The sequence below is a fragment of the Lissotriton vulgaris genome, chromosome 11 (genome assembly GCF_964263255.1).
Source record: "Lissotriton vulgaris chromosome 11, aLisVul1.2, whole genome shotgun sequence".
Classification (NCBI taxonomy): domain Eukaryota; kingdom Metazoa; phylum Chordata; class Amphibia; order Caudata; family Salamandridae; genus Lissotriton; species Lissotriton vulgaris.
In genome coordinates, this window is record NC_141699.1 from 200,858,833 (window position 1) to 200,875,139 (window position 16,307).

The 16,307-nt window shown below is 49.8% G+C and overlaps 1 protein-coding gene across 3 annotated transcripts in view; it reads left to right on the forward strand.

Annotated features, from left to right (window-relative positions):
* UBE3B (ubiquitin protein ligase E3B) overlaps positions 1-16,307 on the forward strand; it is a 452,538-nt gene that overhangs the window by 82,624 nt on the left and 353,607 nt on the right. For all 3 annotated transcript variants that reach the window (XM_086943106.1, XM_086943107.1, XM_086943108.1), the window contains one exon: positions 517-694. In XM_086943106.1, coding sequence (XP_086799232.1) covers positions 517-694 — 178 coding nt within the window. The remainder of the gene's footprint in view (positions 1-516; positions 695-16,307) is intronic.

The following is a 16,307-nucleotide window of genomic DNA, read 5'->3' on the forward strand; positions in this document are numbered from 1 at the left end:
TGCCAAATCAATTCCATCTGAGATCATAACACAACTCCAATGCTGCAGCAGTTCTGTTCTGGTGTTTCCTATGTCCGTTTTGGTGCGCAACAGTCAACCCCAAACTATCCAAGCCTCTCAAAGTTTGTTTACAATAACTACAGTGAGAACTGTCTTTAAATGTCACAGCGAAAGGCCATGCAGATGATGAACAACTCATCATATTTTGAGATGACAACCTCCCAAAGGGAGAGGCATGTCCCTTACAGAGTCTCTTTTGTATACAATGTTATTGACCCTGTCCTCAATCTTGGACCATATTTTCTTATTTTTCTTTCTTTCAGTGGATTGTGTTTTTGTTTTCTGTTGTAATGTATTTCCTGAATTTCTGTATCTTTGTGGGAAATGTACAAGAAGACAGAAATGTCCTTCGTTCTAGTTGTACTTTGTTGCTTTAAAACGTATAACTAACATATTTGTTTTGAGAATTAGAGAGATATTACCGTTCTAATTTTTCCTTTGTGATCTTCTGTGTAGGTAATCTAATTGAATTGGGCAACATGACAGAAAAAACACTAGAAGAAGAAACCAATCTTTTTGTGAGTGTGCTTATTCATATGCTCTGCTACTGCCAGAGGTATGTTTCCCAGAAAAAATCCAACCTTACCCACTGGCATCCTGTGCTTGGATGGTTCTCACAGACTGTTGATTATGGGTAAGTAGATATTCAATTGAAGACATCTTGTGGGTTTTTTCAAGTTTCAAATATGGTCAAGTGTAAGGTGTTAAAATAATGCAGTGCTCACTACTTTCTACCTTGGCACCCCAGAATCTAATTTCCTGTAGCAAGAATCTTAATTTATATTAACTCTTATTTTTTAGACTCTATAACATGAACTCAGACAGTTGGAAGCGTTTGGCAATGCAACACTTAAGAGTGCCCATGCCTGATTGGCTGTAATTTGGATCATGCTTAATGATATGAATGGGTTACTAACGCCTGCGGTCAAATTCTGTGTTCTTGAGTTTAAGTCCTACTCTGCTATGTTAACATTGTTACAGAGACCTAAAATCCGTCCATCTCACAGTCACTGAAGACTGGCATGGACCCCCTGGACAGCAGGCATGCCCCAATTCTCTCAGTGACTTGAGTGGGGGCTAGGGGGGCACCGGTGAAGGCATTCTGCCATCTCACAGTCACTGAAGACTGGCGTGGACCCCCTGAACAGCAGGCATGCCCCGGTTCTCCCTGTGACTTGGGGGGGACCAGTGAAGACATTCGAACTCCTCCTGAGGTGGCGGTGGGCCGGCCGGAACAGCGTCTGCCCGCTTTGAGCACTGTGTGCGCTGAGACGAAGTGCCGGGGTTGGCTGCTAGGGGAGGCGCCGAGTCGCTGAACACGGCGGAGCTGGTGGCAGAGTTTACGATCGGCACAGAATAGAGCCCCGGCGGGCAAAAGACGGCGTGGTTCAACGGAGAGAGCTGAGGACAACTTCACGGGGCCTAGGGCGGGGCCTGGCACTGCTGAAATCCTGCTTTTTGCGGTAGCCGTGGATCTGACGGTCCTTGCGATGATCAGCCCTGCACCCCCCTCTGGTTATTGACGGGGCTAGAGACAGCTAAGATGCAGCGCTGCTGGGTGGGGACCTGCGCCTCCCCCGTTGCACAAAGAGAGGTGATCCGGGAGCAAGGAGAGGGGGCAGAAGCAAGAACCTCACTCGTGATCGCACCTGTACGTTGCCCACAGGGCTTAATCAGGTGGCCCAGAACTTAGCTGGTCCCCGAGGGCCCAGCCGGCCAGACTACCGAAGAGATCCAGGGAGATCAAGCTGAGGCCCTTAAAAACTTGGTGAGGGAGAGCCTCCTGGGTATCCACCACCCGTAAATATCTGCTACCTATGGGAAGGACTCACCTGGGGGAGCCTTCCTGCCCAGCCTCGGTGAGTGGGCAGAATCAGACCGTGACCCCAACGAGATCGGCTCTCACGAGCCCAGGGCGGAACTGTTCGGCCCGGTTGTTGGATCAGTTAGGATTAGGGAGCAGAGCGCAAGGCGACCTGAAGGAGACAGAGAAAGTGAGGCGCACCCCAGAGAAACATCTACAGTGGATAGCAGGGGCTCGGGCCGGTCTGGCACGACAAGAGTAGACACAAGACCAGTTAACTCTGGAAGACCTAAGATGGAGGCTCCGCTGTTGGCACATACGCACTAACCCTCCAAACACCCCTGGATCACAGTGGACAAAGAATCCGGGGGGCCACACGAATACAAGTGAAGAAGAAATGGTGAAGGTCAAGGGACAGGCTGGCACGCAATCAAATAAAATGTACAATTACTCATTTCCAAAAAGGCCAGAAGGTGCAGCCGAGCGCTCGGAGTTTCATACTGGCCACCATAAGTGACTTGAAAGAGACTTTAAACCCAACATTTGGTAACAATCTTTCTGGTAGATACTTTATATGAAGATTCCTTACTCATTCCACTCTCCTCCTTATCTTGAAGGATGGTCAGAAGCCGTTTCAAATGGTCCTAATTTTATTGTCCTGCGCAAAGTCACCGTAATAAGGTTCCAAGTATGTGTTTCACTGCACCATTAGGAGATTGATGTTCTCTTCCTACCTCCTCATTGGCATGGTAAAATGGTGGAAAACTGACGTCAGATAGTCATTGGGGTCATTTTAAGGCTTCACTGGTGTTGCTTCTGGTGTTGATGTGCAGCAGGCGTCTCCTACCGGTGTGGGAGAGCTGTATAAAGCATCCGGATCCAGCCTGTGCCTTGGGATATTCAAAACGATACAGCGGAACAGTTCCATACCTGTCTCCGTCAGGTGTGGGAATGGATGTCTTCGAATTGTTTGAAGTTGAACGCTAGTAAGACTGAAGTCTTACTTTTTGGCAACCACACCAACTTTTCGACCCCTGTTCTGTGGCCCACAGAATTAGGGTTGCTTCCCAATCCAAAAAATAAGGTCAAAAACTTGGGGGTCACGTTTGACTCGAGGGTCACGTCAATCAGGTGACATCTGCCTCCTTCCACACCTTAAAAATACTGACAAAGATTCTTCCATTCATCCCAGTTGAGTTGAGAAAATTCGTGGTTTCGGCTCTTGTATTTTCTAGAGACGATTACTATAATGGTCTCTATATAAACCTCGTAAAAAATGCCTTAATAAGTTGCAGATAGTGCAAAATGCTGCAGCGCGCTTATTGTTGGATATGCCGAAACATAAATCGGCCTCCACGGCGGTCAAATTGCTTCACTGGTTGCCAGTGGAAAGGCGATTGGGTTTAAGGCTCTCTGAATTGCGTTCAAAGCCACACATGATAAAGGGCCAGCATTTTTCAAACAGAATCTGTTGCCTTATGTTCCTGCCCGCCAGCTTCGCTCAGCATGCTCTCACAACCTGGTAGTTCCAAGGTTTAAAAAGTGCGCCTGGGGTGGCAGGAGCTTTCTGGTAGGCACGAACAAACTTTGGAATTCTCTTCCGGTACGAGTAAAGGAAGAAACTCACCTGTTGCCATTCAGGAAGGCATTAAAGACGTGGCTCTTCAATCTTTGAGGCTGCTTTGTATTGGTCCGGTATGTCTTGTGCTGAGCAAGCGCCATGATACCCTTGGGGGAATGTTTGCGCTCTATAAATTTCCATTTCATTTAATTTCATTTCATTTCAAAAGGTGAGGAATCTGCAGGTAGATAGAGTATTCAGAAGAAAGATCTTGACCGAAGGCAAGTCGTTTTTATCCTTCAGAATAAAATTTAGTTACTCTGATCTTGTGGCTCTGCACTTGCTTATACCCACTAAGCCAGGGGTCTCCAACCTTTTCTGTAGTGAGAGCTACTTTTGATCAACGAAAATCATCAAGCGCTACTGAAGGCTAAACAACTTGCAAATTGCTACCAGACACCCCTACGCCCAGCTTCATTGACTTTAAGCCTAATGTCCACAGAGCAGTATACTATGGGATTGAACAAAATACTTTGACTAGCGGTTCTATAACAGGACTGCCATGTGTGTCATTGAGAGCATGGTCTTTGAGGATGCATAAACATGTGTGCATATGAATAGGATATATTGACTGAGAGTGTGAGAAAGTGCCTCTTATGACATGGCTAGACCCCACTTATTGCCTGGAAATGGATTTGGTTTCGATGGTAGTGAACAGGGTAGTTGCCAACCACGTCCCATTTACTATTGCTCCTTCTCTAAAACGATTCCACAATTGCCCTTCAGGCCCCTGTAAGTCCCTAGTAAATGGTGTGGTATTGGGTTCTCCAGGCCTACATATTCCGCAAAACCCTACACCATAAAACAGACGTTGGCACGGAAACTGGAAAATGCAAAAGACAAGTTTATTAAGACCCCATGGGGTGGTGGTACATTCCTACAGCACCCTTCGGCAATGCAAGAAGTATCACACCGAACATCGGTGCGAGACCTCTTTTATACAGTTTTACAGTAATAAAAAGAGTAGGCGGAACACATTTGCTCAGTTTAGGTACATATAAGGTCATTTTTGGAACACAGCCAACTCATGGGAGGAGTTACAACACCACTGGTTAGTTTGAGAGAACATTCCTAAGTGATGACTGTCCACTAGTACAGAGGGTTTGACTACGCATATGCAAGCTTGACCAGTACTAAAAATAGCCTGTTGCTGGGCAAGTTAGGTGGTCAGTGGTACAGAGAAAGGACAAAAGGGCATGCTGACCACGAGGCAGCGCGTTGATATAAAATGGACGCCAGTGTTCTCAAAATGACCTCCGAACACCATGGTCAAGATAAGGGAAAATTTGTGTAGCAAAGCTTAACGCTAACCCGATCACTGTCAAATTACGACAATGGTACCTGGGTACCTAGGGCATTGGTACTGAAGAGAGTCCCCTTGGGACCCCTTACCTAAGCCATGCAGACTTGCACTGCGGCATGCATGACCTGGTGCAGATAAAACTACAGTTGACATGGCGCACATGCCATACCAGCTAGCACTGCCTAAGGTATAGGTAAGGCACCCTTCTAGCAGGCCTTCCAGCCCTAAGCCAGGGTGTACTATACCACAGTTTTGGGCATATCTGCATGAGCAGATATGCCCCTACAATATTTGAGTCCATTCTTGGTTATTTTAAGTGCCTGGGAAGCCATAGAGACCAGATGGGCTGGAAATTCGACAACTCCAGCTCCCCTGCACTATGATGGCTTCTCTAAACCCAGGACTGTTTGGTACCAAACTACTCCACTCAATAAACCCACACCTATGACAGCGTGGTATTTATTGAAACATGTACTCAGAGGCCACCTCTGAGGTGCCCCCTGAAAACCTACCACACCTGGTATGGCCACAGACTGGCTTTAGGCAGCCTGCCACTACCAGACATGTTTCTGGACTGCTGGTCAAGAACCTCTGCTCTCTGGGACCAGAAACAAAGCACATCCTGGGCGTAGGTGTCACACCTCCTCCCCCAGGATGGGCACAGTGCTCCAGAGGGAAGCTTCAAAGGCCTGCCGCTTTGTAATGCGACCCCCAGCCTCTGCTGCTAGCAGCAGATGGTAGCCCCCGGTTTACACCACCCACATTGAGTGGGAAAACCTGTGGGAAAACCTAGGAAGAATAGGAGGTGGTCCTACCTCTGCCAACCCCTAAGGTGAAGGAGGTGAGGTTAAGCACACCTTTCAGTCTCCGTCATCTTGAAGATGGGGAGACTTCTCCAATCAGCTCTAGGACTATGCCCCCTCCCACAGGAGGGTGACATAATTTAGGGTGTAGTCACCCCAGGTAAGAGGCCCATTGGCCCTACCTGACACTCCCTTAAAACCCTCCTAGATTTAGTAGTTAGGTGGATCCCCCAGACCCTGAAACCAATTCCTATCGACCTAAGAAGAACAAGCATTTGCAATGCAATAGGTCTCGCATTTATGCAAGTTTGAGCTATTGGCATTGTAAATACCAATGCCTTTTATTTATGTTTTGGTTTTTAAAACATAAGTAAAAGGCATTGTCATTTACAATGCCAATAGCTTCAAGTCACGTAAATGAGTGACCTATTCATTGCAAATGCTTGTTTCATCCCAGCTACTTGGCGCTGCCCTGCATGGGAATTCGTACCTGGAGAATGACAATGCTGTCCAGAACTGCCCATTCCTTCCTGACTTCAGTGACCTTGCATGGCCTCCATGTTTACTCTTACTTTATCAGTACCACAGAATCAGTACATCGAGGTTATTGTTTTCCCAAATATTCTTCTGCGGGACAGTTCCATAGATTTACAACACAGTCAGTAAATCAAGGCCATTACACTTCAAGACTTTGCTCATAGACAGGACCACTGGAATAACGCAATATTGTGGCTGCCGTGTTCTCGGAGCAGTTACTTATTTTCCACACTTACCCCATGATTCAGATCTTCTGTATCACTTGCAAACATTGATTCTAGCTCAGATGGATCTAAAGAGGCTTTAAAAAGCATCAGCCGTGGTCCCCCGGTGGGACAGACGCATTGCAAAGATTAACTGTCACCATTTTGTTGCTTATGGCTGTATGCAGGTGTTAGAGGCGAAACGTTTGCCCAGACAGTACTAGTGTGTTGTAAAATGACAAAATAGCAAAATATTGCGACAGAATGTGCTATATTACGCTGCATCATTTCACCTCTTCTGTGTCTGATTACGTTTGTACCTCTCCAGTCCCTGCAGCACCTGTTCTGACCTGGGTCTCAGGCTCTACAACAGCTTGCTGATCGGGTACTCTGGCTCTAGAGTGACTTTGCTGACCTGGTTCTCTGGCTCCAGAGCGGCTCTGCTGACCTAGTTCTTCTGGTCTAGAGCGGCTCTGTTGTCCCAGTTCTCTGGCTCTAGAGCGGCTCTGCTGAGCTGGTTCGCTGGCTCTAGAGCGGCACTGCTGACCTAGTTGTTGCTCTAGAGCAGCTCTGCTGACCCAGTTCTCTGGCTCTAGAGTGGCTCTGCAGACCTGCTTCTATGGCTCTACAGCAGCTCTGCTAACCTGGTTCTCTGGCTCTAGAGTAGCTCTGCTGACCTGGTTCTCTGGCTCTACAGCAGCTCGGCTGACCTGGGTCTCCAGCTCTACAACAGCTCTGCTGACCTGGGTCTCTGGCTCTACAGCAGGACTGCTGACCTGGTTCTTCAGCTCTACAGCGGCTCTGCTGACCTGGTTCTCTAGTTCTACAGCAGCTCTGCTGACCTGGTACTCTGGCTCTACAGCAGCTCTGATGACCTGGTTCTCTGGCTCTACAACAGCCCTGATGACCTGGTTCTCTGGCTCTACAATGGCTCTGCTGACCTAGTTCCCTGGCTCTACAGCAGCTCTGCTGGCCTGGTTCTGTGGCTCTACAGCGGCTCTGTTGACCTGGTTCTTTGGCTGTACAGCAGCTCTGCTGACCTGGTTCTCTGGTCCTACAGCAGCTCTGCTGACCTGGTTCTAAGGCTCTACAGCTGCTCTGCTGGCCTGGTTCTCTGGCTGTACAGCAGCTTGCAGACCTGGTTCTCTGGCTCTACAGCAGCTCTGCTGACCTGGTTCTGGCTCTACACCAGCTCTGCTGACCTCGTTCGCTGGCTACAACGGCTCTTCTAACCTGGTTCTCAGGCTCTACAGCAGGTTGCTGACCTGGTTCTCTGGCTCTAGAGTGGCTCTGCTGGCCTGGTTCTCAGGCTCTAGAGTGGCTCTGCTGGCCTGGTTCTCAGGCTCTAGAGTGGCTCTGCTGGCCTGGTTCTCTGGCTCTAGAGCGGTTCTACTGACCTGGTTCTCTGGCTCTGCTGACCCGGTTCTCTGGCCCTAGAGACCTGGTTCTATGGCTCTACAACAACTCTGCTGACCTGGATCTTAGGCTCTACAACGGTCTGCTGACCTGGTTCTCTGGCTCCACAGCAGCTCTGCTGAACTGGTTCTCTGGCTCTACAGCGGCTCTGCTGACCTTGTTCTCTGGTTCTACAGCCGCTCTGCTGACCTGGTTCTCTGGCTCTACAGCAGCTCTGCTGACCTGGTACTTTGGCTCTACAGCAGCTCTGCTGACCTGGTACTTTAGCTCTACAGCAGCTCTGCTGACCTGGTTCTCTGGCTCTAGAACAGCTCTGCTGACCTGGTTCTCTAGCTCTACAGCAGCTCTGCTGACCTGGTTCTCTGGCTCTACACCGGCTCTGCTGACCTAGTTCTCTGGCTCTGCACCGGCCTGCTGACCTGATTGTCTGGCTCTATAGCAGCTCTGCTGGCCTGGTTCTCTGGCTCTAGACCAGCTCTGCTGACCTGGTTCTCTGGCTCTTGAGCAGCTCTGCTGACCTGGTTCTCTGGCTCTAGAGCAACTCTGCTGACCTGGTTCTCAGGCTCTACAGCAGCTCTGCTGACCTGGTTATCTGGCTCTACAATGGCTATGTTGACCTGGTGCTCTGGCTCTACAGCAGCTCTGCTGACCTAGTTCTCTGGCTCTACAGCGGCTCTGATGACCTGGTTCTCTGGCTCTGCAACAGCTCTGCTGACCTTGTCTGGCTCTACAGCAGCTCTGCTGACCTGGTTCTCTGGTTCTACAGCGGCTCTGCTGACCTGGTTCTCTGGCTCTAAAGCTGCTCTGCTGACCTGTTTCTCTGGATCTACACCAGCTTGCTGACCTGGTTCTCTGGCTCTAGAGTGGCTCTGCTGACCTGGTTCTCTGGCTCTACAATGGCTCTGCTGACCTGGTGCTCTGGCTGTACAGCAGCTCGGCTGACTTGGTTCTCTGGCTCTAAAGCGGCTCTGCTGACCTGGTTCTCTGGCTCTACACCAGCTCTGCTGATCTGGTTCTCTGGCTCTACAGCAGCTCTGCTGACCTGGTTCACTGGCTCTACAGCGGCTCTGCTGACCTGGTTCTCTGGCTCTACAGCAGCTCTGCTGACCTGGTTCTCAGGCTCTACAGCTGCGCACTAAAACCCCGAATACAAATACCAGACAAGCTGTCGCCAATGTGAAAAAATATAGTGCTTTCGGACTAATGAAGGAGAGAGTGTAACGCCGCAAGTAAAAGATCCAGTCCTGATGGGCAGTCCCAAAAGGAGACAGGTGGTAACAAGGAGGGACTAAGAAGCCTCATTATCAATCGGAAGCCAGCATTTACCATGGACGATGACGCCAGCCAATGAAAAATATCGGCGGGGCTTCCACACCACTTCAGAAACATACCCAAATACTGCATGCCTCGCAAAGCGAGCAGCCCATTTACTGCAATGCTAGGCTTGACCTAAAAAGGACAAAGAAGACGCTGTGCAGAAGAAGACTGAAGATGCCTACTGACTTGCTGCTGACCTACAGGCCTGTCTGCAGCCCTCAAAAATTCTGCAAACAAACCATGCCTGTCCAGCAGTCAGCAACCTCCACAACCCCTGGGAGGACTGCCTGCCTTCTCACCCCTCCCCTGAAAGTCTGGTGGTGCAGGCTTCTTGTTCGAAGCAATGTACAGGGGCGTTTTCTAAGGCCCCCGCAGACAGGGATTCCAAGAAGTTGGAGCAGTCTGCATTAAAAGTCGTTTCTTCAGCCAGTATGGCATTGAAGTCTATCAATGCCACTTGTCTCTTGGGCAGGTATATTCATGCCTTAATGGACTCTGCGAAACAGCTTCTTCCTAAGTTGTCTGAGGAGGACTGGGGGAATCTGAGTGAGGTGTTGGTGGATGCTCAAGCTGCTGCTCGCCAGGTTATCCAATCTGGTCTGGATACAGCAGATTCTGTTGCCAGAGTAATAGGTTTATCCATTTCGACAAAGAGGCACGCATAGTTAAGGTCTTCTGGGTTCCCTCCCGACGTGCAGGCTGCTCTTATTGATTTGCCAATTGATGGGTCCAAGCTTTTTGGTGAAAAAGCGGACTCTGCCCTGCAAAGATTTAAGGACAGTAAGGCAACGGCAGGGTCTTTGGGTCTGCAGACTCTGAGAAGAGGCTATGTATATAAACAATGCCATGGCTCTGGGAGGTCTTCCTTTCTTGGGTCCTGACAGCTTCAGCAACAGCAGCAGAACCCCTTGTGTAAGAGCTGCAGGGGTCACCTTGGTGGAACTGGGCATCAACCTTCTTCCTCCTTCTCCTCTACCTCCCCAACCCCTCCTGGTAATGCAGAAAAGCAGCCCTAGATCTGCCATCCTGGATCATGTGGGTACCGTGGGAGGCTGGCTAACCCATTTTCTAAAAGATTGGAAATAAATCACTCAGACCTTTGGGTTTTAGATCTGGTAGAAAATGGGTACGCCCTTCCCTTCAGGGAATTTCCTCCTCCTTACCCTCCTTGCCAGTGGTTTTGAACGGAGGATCTTACCTCGAGGTGCTGGAAAGGGGTCAAGGTTGCTACTCCCGGTATTTCCTGATCTCAAGAAGGATGGCAGGTTACGTCCTATCCCTGGACTTAAGAATCTTGAATCTGTTTCTCAAACAGGAGAGGTTTAAGATGCTCACTCTAGCGCAGGTTTTTCAGGCGCTGCAACAAGAGGACTGGATGGTGTCTATCGACTTGCAGGATGCGTATTTCTATATCCCAATCCTGAAGTCGCACAGGAAGTATCTCCGGTTTACGGTTGGGTCACAACACTACCAGTTTGCGGTCCTTTCCGTTTGGTCTTACTACCACACCTCGAGTCTTCACCAAGGTGATGGCAGTGGTGGCTGCCCATCTCAGGAGATCGGGGATTCCAGTTTTCCCCTACCTGGACAACTGGCTGTTGAAGGCAGAGTCTCCAGAGATGGTGAGTCCTCATCTGCAGGTTACAACCCAGTTGTTGTCCAAGTTGGGTTTTTCAATAAATGTACCCAAATCTCATCTGGTGCCCTCTCAGCGCAACCTGTTCATAGGGGCAGTACTAGATACCACTGTGTGTCCGGGCATTCCCTCCTCCGCAAAGGATTCTCGACATTCAGGAAATGATTCCATTGTTTTACAATGGAGCAGTTCTTCCGGTTCTGAAGGTCCTTCGCCTGCTCGGTCTGTTCGCATTCTGTTGGTCAACCATGCACGCTGGCACACGAGGCGCTCCAGTGGTGTCTCTGCAGGCAGTGGTATCAACACAAAGGAAATCTCAGTGAGTCAGTCAGGATCTCCAGAGAAACTGCAGCGGATCTGTCCTGGTAGAGCGTGGAGGGCAATCTGTCTCAAGGAAAGCCCTTCCATCTTCCTCCATCAGTGGCCACAGTGATAATGGATGCCTCTAACCTAGGGTGGGGTGCTCATCTGGGGGATCTGGAGATCAAGGTTCTTTGGTCTCCAGAGGAAACGTTGCTTCACATCAACCTTCTAGAATCACAGGCAATACGTTTGGCGCTCAAGGCTTTTCGCCCTTCCCTTTGCGGTCAGTCGGTTCAAGTCCTGACAGGAAACACTACCGCGATGTGGTATGTCAACAAACAGGAAGGAGTAGGGTCGCACCGTCTCTGCAGAGAAGTGTTGCGGCACCCGTCCTGGGCACAGGACCAGCGGATTTGCTTGATGGCCTATCATCTGGCTGGTGTGCTGAACGTACGTATGGACATTCTCAGTCAACAGTTCTCCGCCGACCAAGAGTAGAGGCTTCATCCGGAGGTAGTTCATCGCATCTTCTGGACGCGGGGAACTCCTCGGGTGGACCTGTTTGCCACTTCAGAACGAGCACTGCCTGTCATTCTGCAGTTTCCAGTTTCCGAGGCAGGGAGCGTTGGGGCACGGGTTTCAATTGAGATGGGGTTCACAACCCCTTTACGCATTTCTTCCCATTCCCTTGATTCCTCAGTTTCTGAGGAAGATTTGCCAAGACCAGGCCCAAGTTATATTGATCGCCCCGGATTGGCCAAGAAGGGAGTGGTAAACGGACCTACTTCACCTCTCATTGCACCTTCCGCTCCGTCTCCCTCTCTGGGCAGACCTCCTCTCTCAGATGGAGGGGCAGGTTCTACAACCCCACCTCAAGAGCCTGCACCTTCATGCCTGGAGATTGGTGGATGTTATTTTATTGGCCAGGCGACACTCCACCAAGTCTTTTTACTCCTACGAGTGGTCGAAATTTGTTAGATGGTGTAGAGAGAAATCTATTGATCCTCTAAAAGTGCGTATTTCTGATGTTCTTTGTTTTTCACTCCATTTGGCTCAGCAGGGTTGTGCTGTGACCACTGTTAAAGGATATTTGTCGGCTCTGTCTGCATTTCTTAGTTTGCCCGATCAGCCTTCTCTTTTTAAGTCTCCAGTAGTCTTAAGGTTCATTAAGGGGCTTACTAACATGTTTCCGCCCACTCCTTTTATTAAGTCCCAGTGGGATTTAAATCCGGTGTTAACTTTTTTAATGGGTTCCACGTTTGAACCTATGCATAGTTGTCCTTTTAGACTACTGACATTCAAAACTGTCTTCCTTGTGGCTATCATCTCGGCTAGGAGGGCGAGTGAGCACGGCTTTGAGTTCAAAGCCTCCTTTTCTGATCCTACATGCTGAAAGGATGGTACTCAGGACCACGGCTGCTTTTCTGCCTAAGGTGGTGTTGGACCCGGCCCTTTTGGCAGGTTCACCCCAAGACTTTTTGCTTTTTCCTAGCCTATTTCTGGAACCTGGTGGTGGTGATTTTAGGCCTCTGCGCACTTTTTCACTGTGGTACAGTGTAAAGTGCGTGAGCTCTCTGTGTATGTGTGGTGAGTGACCTGCCCTCCCATAGGAATGAATGGGGAATATGTATGCCCATGGTAATTCCTGATGTGTGGGGAGTGCAGGGTCGAGTTTGGTTTGTGCAAACTCGTGAGATTGAATGGTGTGTAATGATGTACGCGGCATGATTGTGTCTAGTGTAGAAGTGCCACTTTTAGAAGTTGGCATATTTGTGTAATTTGTATCTGGCGTGTGATTGGCTGAGGCTGGCGGGTGCTTCTGATGTCCCTAGCCTGGCCAGTGAAAGGAATTCCCTATAACCAGTTCTAGTGGTTCTCACACTGCCTGCACCCTTTAGACAAAGGATTTTGGGTATAAAAAGGGTGCTGTGACACTCTAAAAATGTTCTTGTTTCTGACTTGAATCCTGCCACGGGCATGCTGCTGCTTGGGCTCAGGGGAAGGCTTGCCTCCCTGAGCCCTGCCCAGCCCCTGGATATCTGATGGACTTAGAGGCTGATGGATCTTCCTTACTGGGAGCTGTGTTGCTCCATCTTTATCCTGCCAGGCCTGCTGGGACCCCTTTGCTATGGGAGTCCTTGCCTTGGAGGCTTGATGGACTCTGCCCCCCCCCTTAGCGCCTGGGAGCGCTTTAATGTCCATAGCGCTTAGGAGCGCTGTTTCCTTGCTCACAGCGCTTAGGGGCGCTTCATTCTGCCATAGCGCTGGAGAGCGCTGTATTTTATTGCTAGCGCCTGAGAAGCGCTTTTCTTAACTTTACTGCCGGTGCCCACCCGGCATTGCCTGGTGAAATTGTCCCCGTTGCCGCCCGGCCGCGATCAGGAAGTCAGGCAGGCCGGGACTGAGGGACACCCCATGTAATCATTCCCCGGGCCGCGCTCTGATTGGCTGCCGGCCCGGGACAGGAAAGAGGAAGCGTGGCCTGCTGCGGGGCTCCCGTGTGCTGAGGGAGCCCCGGGAAAAGGTGGTGCTGTGTGGGGAGGTCGGGAGAGCACCCCGCCTCCCCGACTGGCCGAAGGAAAGTGCTGCCGCCCCCCAGCGAGGAGGGGACAAGAAAGAGACAGAAGACGCCAGCGTGAGTGATGGCGCGAGGCCCCCATGCGCTTGGGAGAGCCCCGCGGTTCCTGCAGCCGACGAGGAGAGCTGGGTGAAGAGCGGAGTGGGCGCGAGGCACATTGCCGGTGCCTGCCCCCACCGTGAACACAGAAGGTGTCCTGCTGCCTGCCCGGAGGAGCCCCGCCAAAGAAGAAGCAGCTCGGTGAGTGAACGGGCTGGGGGGGGCTCCGTAGGGGCGTGTGCTGGCACCAGGGCACTACCCAGTAGGCAGGGGTGCATCTAGGGCGGCCCCGCATGGCAGTGGGCCGCCCCAACGTTAGACCGGTGATTTGTAGGGCCAGAGTGGCCCAGGGGTAGTTTCAGGCCCCACCAGTGCCCAGAGCCTCAGGGCTCCAGCGATGGGCTTGTGTTTCTTCAGAGTCGCGAGAGGCTCCAGGGGCCATGGTAATTTGAAAGGCCGAAGAAGTGCCGGTGCAGAGCCCAGTGTGGCTCCCAGCAGTGGCGCAAGAGTATTTCAGGAGCCAGTGTGCTCCCAGGCCTTAATGACTCCAGAGCCTGAGTGGCTCCAACGTTTGGGGCATGTGTTATGTCAGAGCCTGTGTGGCTCCCACGTGGACACGAGTGTTTTCAGAGCCTGTGTGGCTCCAACAGAGGGCACAGATTTATTCTAGGGGCTAGTGACAGCCCCTGTCGCAGTTTGTTTCCCAGCTGCCCAGCAATTAGTGGGCAGCTGCACCGTTTAGGTCTTGAGATTGTTCCCAGGTGCTCAGCAAGTAGTGGGCACCTGCAACGTTTAGGTTTTGCGCCGGTGGCGCACCCCTGACTGGCGCTGCATGGCAGCGCGCCCTGACATTCTGGACACAGGGCTCTTTAGTCCCTTTATTAGATGGGGGCTGGTATGTGAGTTTATTTAGGCGCAATGTGATTATCTATGTGATGGTAATTGCCTAATGTGAGTTTTGCGCAATGTGATGTGGTGCTAGGAAATGTAATGCATTTAATATGATTACGCACCTTGATCTTACACCTCTGAATGTTTTTGGGTATCATGTGTTTTTGCGCTATTGAGTTATGTTCTGCACCTCTGAATGTTTTTATGCATCATGTGTCTTCCTGGATTTTACACCTCTGAATGTGTTGGTTTATGCATCATGTGCTTTTCGATCCCTGCACCTCTGAATGTGTTTTTGATGCATCATGTGCCTTGTTATTACACCGCTGAATGTATGTTTTATGCATCATGCGTTTTCCTTCCCTACACCTCTGAATGTTGTGATGCATCATGTGTAATGTGTTGTTGCTGATACCCCTAATTGTATTGTGATACTTAGGTGGTTGTTCTTTCTAGTACAGGTGATCCTAGTGAGGTCCTGGTTCCCTGCGTGACATTCTCCCAAGGTGTTTAGGGTTGCGTAGGTGGTACTTACCTGTTACCAGTAGTTACTGGTTGTGTGCTATATTTGCTAATTTGTGCTACAGTGATTTTATATCCTATATTCTATTTTCTACTAAGTGCTGATTCTGACAAGCGCCCATGTGGCCCTGTCCTGTGTAAATAATCCCTTGTGAATATTGCCCGTGCCCGTTGGCACAATGTATACTGTGTGATTACTATCTGATGTGTTTTGACAATACAAAAGTTATTTTTTTACATAACCTTGTGTGGAGTTCCTTTTGTGGTGGGCCTAGGATGTTGTTGCTGTTGTGTGCTTGCGCAAATGCTTTACACATTGCCTCCGGGATAAGCCTGTCTGCTCATGCCAAGCTACCAAATGGGGTGAGCAGGGGTTATCTTGGCGTGTGACTCCCTTGCCCTAACTAGAATGGTGGTTTCTGCCTGGCTTTGGCGTCAGCCTTAGCCAACCAGAAATAGCCAGTTCTAACAGGTGGTAACTCCCTTCCATCTAGGACAGAACATTACCCTCCCTATTTTCTATCCTCCCCCTCACCCTTTCAAGGAGGAGGAGAGGCTTCATCGTTTGGATCCAAAGATGGCAATTAGTTTCTACTTGGATAAAACAAAGGACAACCGTCAAGATGATCAGCTCTTTTTTGGATATTCTGGTCGTATGAAGGGCAAGGCGGTGCACAAGAGCACTTTATCCAGGTGGATCATCTTGTGCATCAAGATATGCTACTCCCTTGCTGGTAAGGAGCCTCCTGTAGGCATTAGAGCTCATTCCACCAGGGCTAAATCATCTACTTCTGCATTGTCCAGGGTTGTTACTGTGTTGGACATCTGTAAAGCCGCAACTTGGGCCTCCCTCCACACTTTCGTGAAGCATTACTGCTTGGATTCTGATGTGAGGAGGGATGGCCATTTGCGCTCTCTGTTTTGAAAGACTTTTTGGTATAGAAGGTTAGACATCCTCCTCCAGGGGTTTGGACAGCTGTGGGATTCTATTCATAAGGTGAGGAATCCACAGACAGATGTATCCATCAGTAGAACAAGTTACTTACCTTTGGTAATGCTTTTTCTGGTAGATACAATATCTGCCTGTGGATTCCTTACTGACCCACCCGCTTCCCCGTTGTCCACCCTTTTATACCTTAAAAAAGAGGTATTGGTTATTTTGATGATTTTATGTAGTCACACTGTATTACTTCTATTTGTCTATATGTGGCTTTATATGAAATGTGAGCTTTCTTTTCTTTCTTATTTCAATTTACACTGGGTGTGTTTGTATG